The 13,491-nt window shown below is 48.5% G+C and overlaps 7 protein-coding genes across 7 annotated transcripts; 5 read left to right on the top strand and 2 right to left on the bottom strand.

Annotated features, from left to right (window-relative positions):
* Positions 1-424: 424 nt before the first annotated feature.
* Positions 425-4,002, bottom strand: FPRO_15696 (uncharacterized protein; the record flags this gene model as incomplete). Its single annotated transcript, XM_031219956.1, has 5 exons — positions 425-2,151; positions 2,214-2,371; positions 2,475-2,569; positions 2,628-3,486; positions 3,545-4,002. 5 exons carry the CDS (start codon positions 4,000-4,002, stop codon positions 425-427), a joined length of 3,297 nt encoding a protein of 1,098 aa, XP_031085663.1.
* A 605-nt stretch (positions 4,003-4,607) lies between these two features.
* On the bottom strand, positions 4,608-5,873 carry FPRO_15695 (uncharacterized protein; the record flags this gene model as incomplete). Its single annotated transcript, XM_031219957.1, has 3 exons — positions 4,608-4,983; positions 5,032-5,762; positions 5,829-5,873. 3 exons carry the CDS (start codon positions 5,871-5,873, stop codon positions 4,608-4,610), a joined length of 1,152 nt encoding a protein of 383 aa, XP_031085664.1.
* Positions 5,874-6,288: 415 nt separating this feature from the next.
* FPRO_15694 (uncharacterized protein) lies at positions 6,289-6,909 on the top strand (the record flags this gene model as incomplete). Its single annotated transcript, XM_031219958.1, has 1 exon — positions 6,289-6,909. The coding sequence occupies one exon, from the start codon at positions 6,289-6,291 to the stop codon at positions 6,907-6,909; it is 621 nt and encodes a 206-aa protein (XP_031085665.1).
* Positions 6,910-7,296: 387 nt separating this feature from the next.
* FPRO_15693 (uncharacterized protein) lies at positions 7,297-8,455 on the top strand (the record flags this gene model as incomplete). The annotated part of the gene is made up of 3 exons (XM_031219960.1): positions 7,297-7,414; positions 7,461-7,932; positions 7,978-8,455. 3 exons carry the CDS (start codon positions 7,297-7,299, stop codon positions 8,453-8,455), a joined length of 1,068 nt encoding a protein of 355 aa, XP_031085666.1.
* Positions 8,456-8,818: 363 nt separating this feature from the next.
* On the top strand, positions 8,819-9,966 carry FPRO_15692 (uncharacterized protein; the record flags this gene model as incomplete). The annotated part of the gene is made up of 2 exons (XM_031219961.1): positions 8,819-9,195; positions 9,240-9,966. The coding sequence occupies 2 exons, from the start codon at positions 8,819-8,821 to the stop codon at positions 9,964-9,966; spliced, it is 1,104 nt and encodes a 367-aa protein (XP_031085667.1).
* A 172-nt stretch (positions 9,967-10,138) lies between these two features.
* On the top strand, positions 10,139-10,672 carry FPRO_15691 (uncharacterized protein; the record flags this gene model as incomplete). Its single annotated transcript, XM_031219962.1, has 1 exon — positions 10,139-10,672. One exon carries the CDS (start codon positions 10,139-10,141, stop codon positions 10,670-10,672), a length of 534 nt encoding a protein of 177 aa, XP_031085668.1.
* Positions 10,673-11,013: 341 nt separating this feature from the next.
* FPRO_15690 (uncharacterized protein) lies at positions 11,014-13,449 on the top strand (the record flags this gene model as incomplete). Its single annotated transcript, XM_031219963.1, has 1 exon — positions 11,014-13,449. The coding sequence occupies one exon, from the start codon at positions 11,014-11,016 to the stop codon at positions 13,447-13,449; it is 2,436 nt and encodes an 811-aa protein (XP_031085669.1).
* Positions 13,450-13,491: the final 42 nt, after the last annotated feature.

A 13,491-nucleotide genomic window follows, 5' to 3' on the forward strand; every position in this document is an offset into this window, starting at 1 on the left:
TAACTGAGGCAAAGTTCTGATTTCAGCCTCTGGCTATTTGAACTAATAACACAGATTGAGAGAAAAGTGGCATGTCTAGCCAATAGTAGGTGGGCAGTCAACCTGGCTAATTTTAGAAACGCAGTAGGTTGGAAATCACATCCCCGATAAGAAGACCCTATTAGAAATATACACTGAAGCAACTTAAGAGTATCAATTTAGTTTGTATAAGTAACAACCCTGATGGGATTTAAAAGCAAATCGTTAACATATAGGGAATATTTATTCTTATTAGTCTTTTCTTTTTAATAGATGTATTGATCAGGGAGATAAGGTCAAATATAACAGATTTAAAGCTGTAACAAGCACTTATCTACAGATACAATCCCATTTCTCCTTCAGGTCTATCTTGCTACTCTTGACAATGTCTGAACTTGTGGTACCACTATGTGACGTTCGAGACACCGGTCTGGGCCACATTAATAGTGCTCGAGGACGCAGGAGTGACCAACACAGGCCGGTCTGGATCTATCACGATTTCGTCTAGTCGTTTCATCCACCCATCCAAACCAATTGGAGTAAAATCACTCATACGTTCCGGCTCGTCAACATTCACTGTTGTGTCACAATCTGAACCTTTGGGAGGTTCAGGTGGTTCACACCCGAGAATAGGTTTGCTATCGGCAATGACCAGCTTCACGCCACACTCTTCTGCCTTCTTGAGCTCCTCATCTGTGATACGATAGGATATTATCTCTCGATACACCTGTTGCATCTTTGGAAGCCAAACGTCCCGTAAGAATGTATCTAAGGTGGTTATGCTTCCATATCCATCCCCGAAATACGTAACGAGCTCTTCCAACTGTTGCAGCGTGGCAGAGTCCTCCTCGTGTATCTCGTCGATCTCATCTGAATCCATAATAGAGCATAACCCGCCATGCGCATGTTTACAACAGGTGTGACGGAGTCCTAATGCACAGAATGTCGCGTAGCGTAGGACGGCGCGAGGCATCCAGCTCTGTGCAGTGTGTTCTCCGGCAACTAGAGCTTGGATGCTAGCCACGAAGGACCTGATACCCTCTGTTAAAGTAAACGATGTTCGAGGGAAGCGACGGCGACACCCAAGGCCTTCCAAAAACTTGATAAGAGGTGTGCAGCCCTGTGACGAGCAGTGGCATCGACAATCATCGCCTAGGACCTCGGAAAAGGCGGCATCTGCAACTGACGGCGGCAGAACATTGTCGTAACGCCTGTGAAGGTAATATCTTGCCTTGTAGCCTAGAATTGACATGAGATAATGAGCCCATGTGGCTCCATCAACGACCCCAGGCAGGAAATCCACTGGTACAGTTGATTTAAGGTCACCGCCATATTCGAGCATCCAGTCGACGTACCAGGGAGAGGGGTAACCATATGAACCTCTTTGAATAACATCACCCGTTACGCGGCGGAAAGCGTCGATAAAAGCAGTCTCTCGGTCAAAGCCCAATGAAAAAGCATACTCAGCAGTCTCTCTGTCAAGTATATAAGTATACACAGACTTTGGCGTCTCCTGCGATACTGCCGGTTGTTTGTCACAGTGTACCTTGAGGTAACTTGGTACATTGCAGGACTGAGCTGTAAGACAACATTGCACCTTGAACGCATTTCGGTCCAAGATCCAACCTCTACATAGACCAAGGTCTTGTATCTGAGCAGCAGGAAGATTTGAAACTGCTAGTTGTTCCAATTCCTTCCTTCTCTGTGCCAGATGCTGGATCATGGCTGTTTTGGTACGTTTGCATGGTTCTCGTAGGCCCTTTTCCAGGGATCGCTCATAGAGAACTGCCTTTGAATCAAGCAGTAGCTCTACCATCTTACAACTAACACAGGACTGCTGGTCATCTGCCTTTGGTCTCCCAAGAAGGTAGGAAAGTTCCCTAAGAAGGTGGGAAACTGCATAATCGATCGGGTATCTTTGCTTACTGTCCATGATGTTGAAGGCTTCGGGGTTGATATCTTCGATGACGAGCGACAGTATGTCTAGATTTCCGACTAGGACAGCTATATGAACGGGTGACTGTCCACAGTAGTTGACTTCCATTCTGAGCGATGGATATCTTTTGATTAGGAACCGAACGTCTTCTTCGTCCTCTCTTAGAACTGCGATGCTCAGTGGGTTGAACCCGAGACCTAGTTTATCTTAGTATTTTTATCCGAGGCCGGCTAGGTTTTCAACACTATTGATTACTTACTTTCGGCAATCTGGGGAAACTGTTTGAAGATGCTTCGTCTTTTTGGGTAGTTGTCAAAACCCCTGACGCTCATATAGTCATGTCTTGTAGACTCGCCACACCGAGACAAGAGTGCTGACATAGTTTCAGGGAGTGTGTTGGTGTTAAGTAACCATTCACTTTCTAGTACGTAAGACAAAAAACGTAAACTGGTGTGTGAAAAAATTAGTGCATGTCGCAGATGTCACCCAGACATGACATAAGGTATAGTTCTAAACTCACTTTCCGTCTCGGTCGTAGGTAATTGGCACCTCAATGGCAGCGAGGGACCGAAAAACGAATGCTACATCGTCTCCAGGTTTGTTCCCCAGGCTTAGCTGTGAACATCCATAGTTAGCACATACGTCAGCTAATTCCAAGCTCAAATCAACTCACGTTGCTTTTCAGTCCTGATGCCAGGATGTCAAGCACTGAGTCGCCGTTACTGTTTATGTCCAGCGGAGACGCTTGGCGGTTGGCATAACATAAATGAAGTCGCCGCACACATGACCTGGCGATCATCTCGCATTCCTTGCTACCCAAGCTTGGCTCTCTCCATGTCTTTAGGGCACAGAGAGTCCTGACAATCTTGAAAGAAGGGGAGGAATTGTCATCCACCGTTGCAGCCCACGTGATGTTCTGGCCCATGCTAAATCCGCCAGCACCAGTCGTGAGAGAGACTGAAACACCGACAGCGGCTGTCAAGATACCCAGGATGTTGGGAATGGAGACTCCGAGGACCCTTGTCTTTTGTTGCTTGGAGGTCATTACCTGTGACAAGGGGCATTCGGGCGCGTGGTATGTTGTCCTTTTGAGTTCCGTTTCGAGAAATACCAAACCCCATCGGCCAGCCTTGCGCTGAAGATCTTGACGTTTCGCACAGCGACAAAATCCAGGCGTTGCATTGCTCAGGCGGCTATCAGAGCGCACAGGCTGGAGAGCTGGCAGCTCAGATGGTGGTCGCTGGTTGAATGCAGCATTTGAAACAGCATCGCATAATATTTGTAGATCTTGTGGGTATGACACAAGCCGGGCAACCTGTGACTGTGCAGTTCCGGCGTTGCGAAGATGGGTGAGGATTTCGTCGATCTTGGATTCAGCAGATGTATGAATGGCTTGACTATCCTGGCGATATTGGCCCAGCTCGATAGCTTTCTCTACTCTGATTGTTGAGATGTTTTCTGTTCTCATTTGGATGCTGTCGATCGACTTCTGCAAGGCCAAGATGGCCGAGCTCTGGTCGTTCAAAATGGAACTGATTTAAAGGTCGAGTTAGCCAGAGCATGCCGAAGGACTTGAAGGATCTTTCTCACAGTTGTAAAGCAGACAAAGCTGTCTTAAGAACGTTATTGGTAGACATCAATCTGTCCTCGAGCTTGCTAATGCTTTTCTTTTTGAAAGGATAGCTCCATTGGTGCATGGAACTTTTCGCTTTAGCAAAGGGTTCCGCATGGTGAACAAGCGGCCCCTTCAAATTCTCGAGAAGTGTCCCCAGAGCTTGAAGCTCAGCCTTACACAAGTCTTTGCACTCCTCAACAGCATCTTGGGCTAAGGCATCTGGGGTTAAGGCATTGTTACCGTTAACTTTGCTTATCACCTCTTCAATGGCCTTGAGGGAAGACAGCAGCGCCTTCGCGTAGCGCTTAGCTTGCTGAAGATCTTCGTCTCGACCTTTGACAGCGTCGAGGTACTCTGATAACCCGGTATACACCTGGAGGCCAAAGGAGACTATTCCGACAACGCTGCCGGCTACGCCGATAGCCTCAGCCATACAGGTGACAGCCCCAATGTACGTGAGGCAGATCGGATTAGTTGTCTTACGGGAATACTTAGAATAATTGCAGGAGAAATGAAAAAAAGGGAAACGGGAAACGAGCGCTGGAAGGGGATCAGGCAATGAGACCTGAAATTGCGGCCTCGGCGCTTAGGCTGCCATGCGTCGGTCATGGACTCCACGGCGTCCAGCTTCAAACCAACGACAGTACCTCTGTCAATCTGTGCCCTTGATCTAATTGGCGTCCGGCTGTATACGCGGGGTCTACCTAAGCTCTGCGACCAATGACTTAAGTTTCTTTCTGCATCTTCCCGAGACCCTCATCATCCAGCTGGTTCCTCGCGTAATTGAGTCGCTGTAGCAGCTCTTTGTGTAACGCGCCGTAGCCAGGGCCAGTATGTAGTATCAATCCATTGACGCAGTAATTGTAACGACGCGACGATTTGTTAGATGCCGAATATATCGCCCGTCGAACCGAGTGAGTTCTCTGACCAGATCACCTTGGACGATTAGCACAGCTGTGATAATGGCGCGGGGTAAACGTACGGTTCGAGAGTCTTGACGACTCGCTGCGATAAAGTTCCACGTATTTCCCTGCACGATTAAGGCAAAAAGCCCAGATCGTCAACCGAAGGCGCCGTCTCACCATCGCCAACAGGTACAGAAGCACCAGCATCAACGAGTCGTTGTAGAAGTGTCAGATGCGCTGTTAGAAACGTCGCGACTTGGAGATTGGCAGTGTCCAAGCCTTCGCCGGGACGCTTAGTCTCGATGGGAATGGCAATTGGCTTGCCCAGCAGTGACAAGGCATCGGTTGGGTTTATTGATAGCGCGGGAAGACGCGCGCGAACGGTATCGACGGTACTAGAAATATTTTTCTCGTTGGGATCGTGGTGAGGATCGAGATAGACGCAAAAGTCGATCTTTTGGTCGGGCGCGAAGCGGATGCGGTAGTCGGGGATGACGGATGCAGATGAACTACCACTATTAGAAGAGAAGCCGGAAGAGCGATTGCTGTGGACTTACCAAGATGGCACATTGATGAGTCGCCGGAACGCACCCTTTGATCGGTTCCGAAGCGCCAAGCACAGCAGAGGGAAGTGAACTTCATGATTCCACGCTGCTTCAGACCTCCCTTTGCGAAGACAATCGCCCGCGGACTCAAGAATATACACCACATCATCGAGACTCGGTGTAATCCCCAATTCTTCGCGACGTCTAGAGCAGCAGAATTTTTTATCCTCGTAAATAGCAACCATGTCCGGATGTAACGCCCTCGCAGCTGTTTCATCTTGTATACTGTCCAGCCCATTCTCCCCAAGAATTCCTCTTCCACGACTGAATTGTAATAACTTCGTTCGCATAGATGCCAGGCTTGGGGGAAGACCGGATGGATCAGACATAGCGCGCGTTTCGAGGCCGTGGGAGGATAATGCCATGGCTACTAATTGCTTTCGAGGCGATGAAGCACTAGATCGACTGCTCGCTGAGGACATCGATGACGTGTCGCTGGGAATATAGACGCTCCGTAAAGGTCTGGGGGTCTTATCTTGTTCGCCTTCATCGTCGAATCGTGCATCGTTTGGACTTGGATTTGGGACTGCACCCTTCGTTGTCTTTCGCTTCTTTGTTGGTGCCTTTTCGGCAGCTGGTTTGGAGAATTTAGAAGAGTCTGGAGGTGATTTCGGATGTACAAACTTGTCCCTGATAGGCTCGAAGATTGGTATATGGTCGGAACTGGTCGAGTTGCGGCTGCGCTATCGCTTGCGAGTCGATCTTATAGCTTTTGGCTGTTCCGCTGGGTCGAGCTCGCGAGGGTTTACAGTATCGTCAACCTGACGCAGCCACAAGAGGATATCGACAGTCATTTCTGAGGATTCAGACTATCGTAGAGGTAAAATGAAGCGTTGACTGCTCTGGTGTTGACATTTTGGCTGTTCGTAGTGATGCTGTAATGCTTGATTGCGTAGATCAATTGAACGACCTGACATGGAAAGGTGGAGTTGGCTTAACAACAGCCACATGTGCACGGCCACATCACATCACCAGCCACGGCTTACCCTGAAGCTGAACACCAAAACCCAGAAATGGTATTCAGCGCGAGTCTGACCGTCATATGATCAAGCTGATGGATGGCAAACATAAAGAAACTCGTGTAATATCATGAGATGTTAAGGGAGACAAGTCATGTGCATTGAGATACATTGTGGTTGGAGACTTTATGGCCATTACGGTAAATGACCTTCAATAAACGCAACCCACGACAGCTTCATAGTGCACAAAATGGGTAACACTTCACCGACAACCTCGGCCCTCACTCTCCATGTCTCACAAGAAACTGCAGCCCAAGGCATCCCCCACAATCTCTCAGCATCACTCACAAAACGCACGTCGCTTCACATCCGCTGCATCCTAACCGACCCAGCCGCCAAGCGCACTTTCGCAGTCCACGTCCCTCCAACCGGGTCCAACGCCGTGATTATCTACGACGGTCCAGACGCAGCATCCCCCGTGCTCGCAACCGCTGCAAAAAACGCCAAGTGGAAGCACGACTTTCGCGTCAGTCTTGCTGCACTGATAGAAGGTCAAGACACGCGCGAGGAATTACTACGATGCACGACTGTGAGTAAACGAAAGGAAAGTTATTGGTTCGCTATGCAGCTCGGCAACAGCGTTGGGCGATTTGAATGGCGCTCCACGCGTGCGCAGGGACAAGGCTGGGGATGGAAATTGGTCAAAGACGATGAGGACATTGTAGCTATTTTTAAATCCCATAGGTCTTTGGGACGAGACAAGATTGGTGATTTGACATTCACTGGGAGTGGCATGAGTGGACAATTCGGACGACAGTGGGAAATGATGGTGTTGACGACCTGGGCTTGTGTTTGGTTCAAACATATCTAACTTGGACAATTAATTATGCAAATACTATGCAAATTATACCATCGATCGTGAGAATAGACGCGTAAAGTGATCTGCCAAAGAATCGGGTACCTTACGATGGTTCCACAACGCGTCGATCAGACAAAACCCCATGACGTCGTGACTTTTTCGCACCTAAATCCTGCCACGTAAGCGCCCATATCATCATAACGCCTCTCGTATATCGAAACTATCTTTTTAACAATTATAGAAGTCTCTACAAAGTAAAAATTCATTGCCGTTAACCCGAACCGTCAATTGAGGCTGAGCTGGTTGTCGCCCCAACAGCCCAGCCCCTAAACCCCAGGTCATCTGCTGTAACACTGCATGGAACCCTTGTCTCTTTCACTGCAACATTGACGCCTCACGATGAAAGTCACGACAGCTGTAAGCTATGCATTTTTAGCAGCGGGGGCTTTAGGGAAGGAGGAAGTAAAGACAGTATGCGGGAATCAGCGGTATGGCGAACTAAATGACTCACTGTCATGTACGGTCAATCTCACCCTGACCGTGGATATTGCTGACAACTGCAGATTACCCAAACGCATGGAACAAAAAGAGTCCCAAGAACGGCTTCGTATGCCTCAAAGTCGACAACAGCACGCCTGCATTCTCCGCAACGTGGAACTGGCCCAAGGACATCCAAGACGTACACTCCTTTCCCTACGTGCGCTTCAACAACCCGAATCTCCCCGTGCGTCTCAGCGACTTGGAGTCTATCCGCTTATCAACAGATTGGATCTACACACCAGGCAGTCCGTCGAAAATACCGGACGATTTTAGTAATGAGGTCTGGGGGAAAAATAAAGCGGCGTTAGAAGGAGACGGCGTGCAGGCGAATGCGGCATGGGATTTCTTCCTGGATGATGATAGGAATAGAACGCTGTATCCGCAGGTTGCGGCGGTGGAGTTTATGGTTTGGTTGGGAAGGGTGGGCGATCCGTGGTGGCTTGGACGGCAGAATGATAGTATCCTGTCGAATGTTACGCTTGGGGACACGGAGTTGTAAGTACACCACTCGTCCTTCACTGCAAATACTGACTGCTGCAGCTCGCTCTTCTATGGTCGAAACTCAGGAGGTACGCACGTCTTTACAGCCGTTACGAAAGATAACAGTGACGTACTATCCTTCGACGAGGATTTATACCCGCTGTTTCAGTACATCCTCGAACAAGCTCACAAACAAATCGACGCAGATGATCTACCGAAAGATCCATGGCTAGGCATCATTGAGTTTGGAACAGAGACGTGGATGTCAAGAGGAAACGCTACATTCACAGCCGCGAATTTTGGGATGAGTTTGAAGGGCAACTTTACGAGTGAGAGGAATTCCACAAAGAAGGGAGATGACGATAAGGATAAGGGTGATAAAGATAAAGGGGATAAGAAGGGAGGAGAGAAGGGCAGTGGGGATAACTCGACGGATTCGAAGGGTGATGAGGAGGATGATGCAGTGAGATTGATGAGTCAATCGGTGTTGGGATATGTCATTGCAGCGGCGTTGGTTATTAGCACGGTTCTTTCTTGAGGGTATTCATAACAAGCGTGCATCAGCATCTATATAGCGCTGTTTTGTATCATTGGCAGGAATTGTTGTCTCCCTTCAAAGGAAACATGTGTTTACAGGAGGATGAAGTTGCAAATTAGAGTCTGGGAACATAAACAAAAAGACACAGCGATCAGCGATATAGGAAAAACCCACCGAAGCGATTTGAACTCGGATATCCATCCAATCTATCAGACAGTAATGTAGTCTCTATGAAGATTGGCTATAGGATTCGCATCCTTCGGTTGGTGGGCCGACTACAAGGGTCCGTCAACCTAACTTCAGACATTAACCCACCTTATTCCCTCAACCCACGATCTTCACTCCATCACAAAACCAATCACCATGACATTACACACCTCACCCCCCGAAAGCCGTCTCCGACGTGCCATCCACGCCGTTCCCTTCCTCGTAATCACAGCCATCATGTCCCGCGCCTTCGCAATGGCAAAGCCAATCGGTCCAATAATCGAAGAAACTGTCAAAACCTCCAACTTCACGGCGCAAGACGTTACCGTACCTATGATTAAAAATTTCTACGGTGTACCTGTTCTAGATGATGTTTTCGCCGTGGTCACTGTTGCCTTTGCGCATTTGCAGTTCTTTACGGATGAGGAGGAGTATTGGCAGCTTTTGGTGTTCTTGACGGATTTTGCGGGGATGTATGCTGTTGTGATGATCGAGGGGTATCGACCGGGGAATACGTTTCCTGTGATCAAGTAGTAAGTGGACTTTCAGAGTTCGAAGTCTTTGCTAACATGATTAGCCCTGTTGTGTTTCTGTTTCTCTCTCAAATGTTTGGCATAGGCTGTCTTGCGCCTATCTTTTTCTTCCTGTTCTATATCTTCACGCCTGCTTACAAACTCACAACACCGAGTCTGTATCGCCCAGGCCTCGCACCTTGTATGGCTATTTTGCCTACGATTGTGTCGGGATATTATATCACGCACTTCCCATCATTCTTTCACACTTCTCTTGAGGCGAGGAATTGGTGGAATTGGATTTGGCAGCTGTTTCCTATCTGGGGATCTATCATCATGCTTGTGCTATCGAAGATCATTCCTGAGCCAAAGGAGCAGGCACCAAGGACATGGAAGCAAGAGCTTAATGCCATCCGACTCATAATCGGTGTCGTCAGTGCTATAAGCACGGCGACGTGGTGGTATACCATTCTCAACATGGACTCCAGTATCTTCGAAGTCTTCATCCCGCAGCATTTCCTCACCACGCCACAAGATCCAATCCTTGGGCTTCGAACTGTCATCCAATTCGACTACATCTGCTGTTACTCAGCTGGCTTTCTGTGGTTGGCATATCACTTCAAGGACCTTGAGAATGTTGGGGTTTGCAGTATTTCATGGATCCGAGCCGGCTGCGCTTCTGTTATGTTAGGTTGTTTGCTTGGACCGGGAACTATGTTTCCTCTCATTTGGCTTTTGAGAGAGGAGCTATTGGTCTCGACACAGGCTGATGTGAAGAAATCTGAAGAATAGATGCTTGTTAGTGGTTAGAGGAAATTTTGGAACGCCAAGCATTCACAAGCCCAATCCCTCCAGCCAGTAAGCGGCGAGATTATTCACCCGACCGAACAACATCTTCAGCCGTCATGCATATCGCACAGACTCTCATCTCACTTCACACTCATCTCATCATTCACTGCCCAACATGGCACGCCTTCGCTACAACGTCGCAGCAAGTCTCGACGGCTACATCGCATCACCAGATGGTTCAACAACCTGGATCGTTGAAGATCCCACCATTGACTTCCCCGCGCTGCACGCAGAATTCGACCACTTCATCATGGGCCGCAAGACATACGAAGTCATGCAATCCTTCGGCGCTGACAATCCAGTATCAAAACGCCCCAAAGCATCAGTCATAGTAGCCAGTCGCACCATGTCCCAGCACAATTTCCCCGATATCACAGTCATACAAGAAAACGTGCTTGATTACATCAGACGCCTAAAAACGAATGACGGGAAAGATATCTGGCTTATGGGCGGTGGTCAGCTCGCAGCCCAGTGTCTAGAAGCCCATCTAGTGGATACTATTGAAGTCGCGATAATGCCCACGCTTCTCGGCACCGGAATAAACCTCATTTCCTCCCTCCCGCAAAACATAAAACTTGAGCTATTGAACAGCACGAGCCTCGGCAGTGGGATCCTCATGACTCAATACAAAGTCATACAAGACCAGTAATAAATAAGCATAATCCTCCCGTATCTTACCCTGCCGTGCAGGCCGATTGGCATCTCCACAGCAGAATACGCCGTAGCCAATCGAGACGTCGAAACTTATTACCCAAAGGAGGCTACTTTTGGTGGCGAGACCCGCTGTGGCATTGACTCACACCCACGCCGATTGGCTGCGTCGAATATATGCGCCTCAAATGACCGCAGGCGACCTTGGCTTTTTCATGCCAGAGTCGTACATAGGGCTGAGGAATTGGGTATATAAGATTTGATCAGACGGTTCTCTAGTAGTCAAATAAATCACACCGTTTTTCTCGTTACACTTTCTTACCTGCCCGGCTCGCAAAAATGCCGTCAACTCTTCAGGTCTCCAATATCCTCCACTACAGCTGCTCTTCAGTAGCTGTAGTGTTTATTTCGGTCGTTACTATCCTCAACGCTGCTTGTACAATTGGAAAAACAACTACCCCACGGAACTATGACCGTATTGCTATTGCGCTTTTGATCTTGGGGTATTTGGTTGAGGGTATAGCGACGTCTGTGCAGGAGAGCCAGCAGAGTAAAGAGCCTGAGACGATACATCTTGTTGTTCTTGGTTCTCTCTGGGCGTTTATCTGGAGTCAGCGAGCTGCACCACGGTTGTTAGTCCTCGGAACATCGCTCATCACTCTTGCCTTCGAGATTCCGCTGCAAATATTCTCTGCTCTCAACAGCCAGAATGATATCTATCATATTATACAACTCGCCTCTCAAACCTTCAGACTTTTACCTCTTCTTTTCCTCATGATCTATCATCTCTCCAACAGTGGCAGATTCTACACCCCCGACTCAGAAGCAGAAGAGTCGCAGCCCTTTCTTCAATCAAACGGCCATGCAAACGGCAGAGCATGCCCAAGCTACGGTACGGAGGCATCATCAGACACAGAGGTCGATGACGATGAGTACATCTCGGGCAGCGAAGCAGACGAAGACGTAATCGACATCAAACGCCAACGCGCAAAGAAACTCAAGGAGAAGGGTGGTTGGCTGGGCTACCTTTCCGACTTTTCCATCTTCCTCCCCTTCTTGATCCCCAAGAAAGACCGCAAAGTCCAACTCTGCATTTTGATCTCTCTGTTCTGTATCCTTGCTACTCGAGTCTTCAACATTTTGGTACCCCGTCAGCTAGGTATCGTGGCCGACCAACTCCTCGCCAAGCAGAATCCTTTCCATGCTTTGTTCATCTGGCTTATCATGAGCCTTGCCTCTCACGACGTTGTAGTCGGACTCATTGAGTCACTGGCCAAGATCCCGATTAAGCAATATTCATACCGATCTCTCACGAACGCAGCCTTTAACCACGTTCTGTCGCTGCCTATGGAGTTTCACTCCGAGCGTGACTCGGCGGAGGTTATGAAGGCCATTGAGCAGGGTGAAGCATTAACCAATGTGCTTGACATGCTTATCATTGAGATCCTCCCCACTGTCGTCGACTTGGCTATCGCTTTTGTCTTTCTGTACTGGAAGTTCAACAGCTACGTCGCTCTCGCTATGGCCATTGGCTCAGTCCTCTTCGTCACGTTCGAAGTCAAGGCCACAGGCTGGAATCTCGATAACCGACGAGAGTCGACAAAGTCCAAGAGAGAAGAGGTTCGTGTGATGCATCAAGCTGTTCAAGGCTGGCAGACCGTCACTTACTTCAACATGTTCAACTATGAGAAGTATCGCTTCGGATCTGCAGTGAACAAGCAGCTATCCGCTGGTCTGAACTTCGAGAAGACGGATGCGTACATCCAGCTGTTACTCAACGCTCTTATCCCCTGCACTTTCTTCACATTGGCGACTCTTGTTATTTATGACGTTTGGCACGGTGCATCATCGCCCGGCGACTTTGTCTTCTTCATTCAGTACTGGGAGTACTTGGTCTGGCCATTGAAGTTTCTGTCTCATAGTTACAGACAGCTCATGTCAGACCTGGTCGATGCTGAACGTCTGCTATATCTGCTGCAGACGAAGCCCTCTATAACCGACAAGGAGGGTGCTAAGGATCTGGAGAAGGTCGAGGGACGTGTTGCTTTCCATGATGTTTGTTTCTCTTATGATCCTCGGAAACCTACTGTTCAGGATCTTTCTTTGTCAGTTGAGCCTGGACAGACTGTTGCGTTGGTTGGTGAGACAGGAGCTGGCAAGTCTTCTATCATGAAGCTACTACTTCGATTTTACGATATTGATGAGGGGTCCATTACTATTGATGGCTATGATATTCGGGACATCACTCTCAGCTCATTGAGAAATGCTCTTGGTGTCGTTCCTCAGGATCCACTTCTATTCAACGCATCGATCTTAGAGAACATGCGCTACGCTCGACCTTCCGCAACAGACGAGGAGATCTACGCCGCATGTCGCTCCGCAGCCATCCACGACAAGATTCTCAGCTTTGTCGATGGATACAACACCGAGGTTGGAGAGCAGGGCGTCAAGCTATCCGGAGGAGAGATCCAGAGACTAGCTATCGCTCGAGTCTTCCTTAAGAACCCCCCAATCTTGATTCTCGACGAGGCTACAAGTGCTGTTGACACAAATACAGAGTCAAGTATTCAGGGTGCTTTGGATGAGTTAAAGCGTGCAAGGTCGACGTTCGTCATTGCTCATCGACTATCTACTATCGTTAGCGCGGACAAGATCTTGGTTATTCACAACGGACAGGTCGTTGAATCTGGCACACACGCGGAGTTGATCTCAATAGATGGAAGGTACAAGGATTTATGGAACAAACAGGTTGGCAACAAACAGGAGCATACATAGATGAGCATGGCGTTTAGTATATTTGGGGTATTATTGCAATCT

This window comes from Fusarium proliferatum (assembly GCF_900067095.1).
Source record: "Fusarium proliferatum ET1 genome assembly, contig: FPRO_scaffold009, whole genome shotgun sequence".
NCBI classification, from domain to species: Eukaryota; Fungi; Ascomycota; class Sordariomycetes; order Hypocreales; family Nectriaceae; genus Fusarium; species Fusarium proliferatum.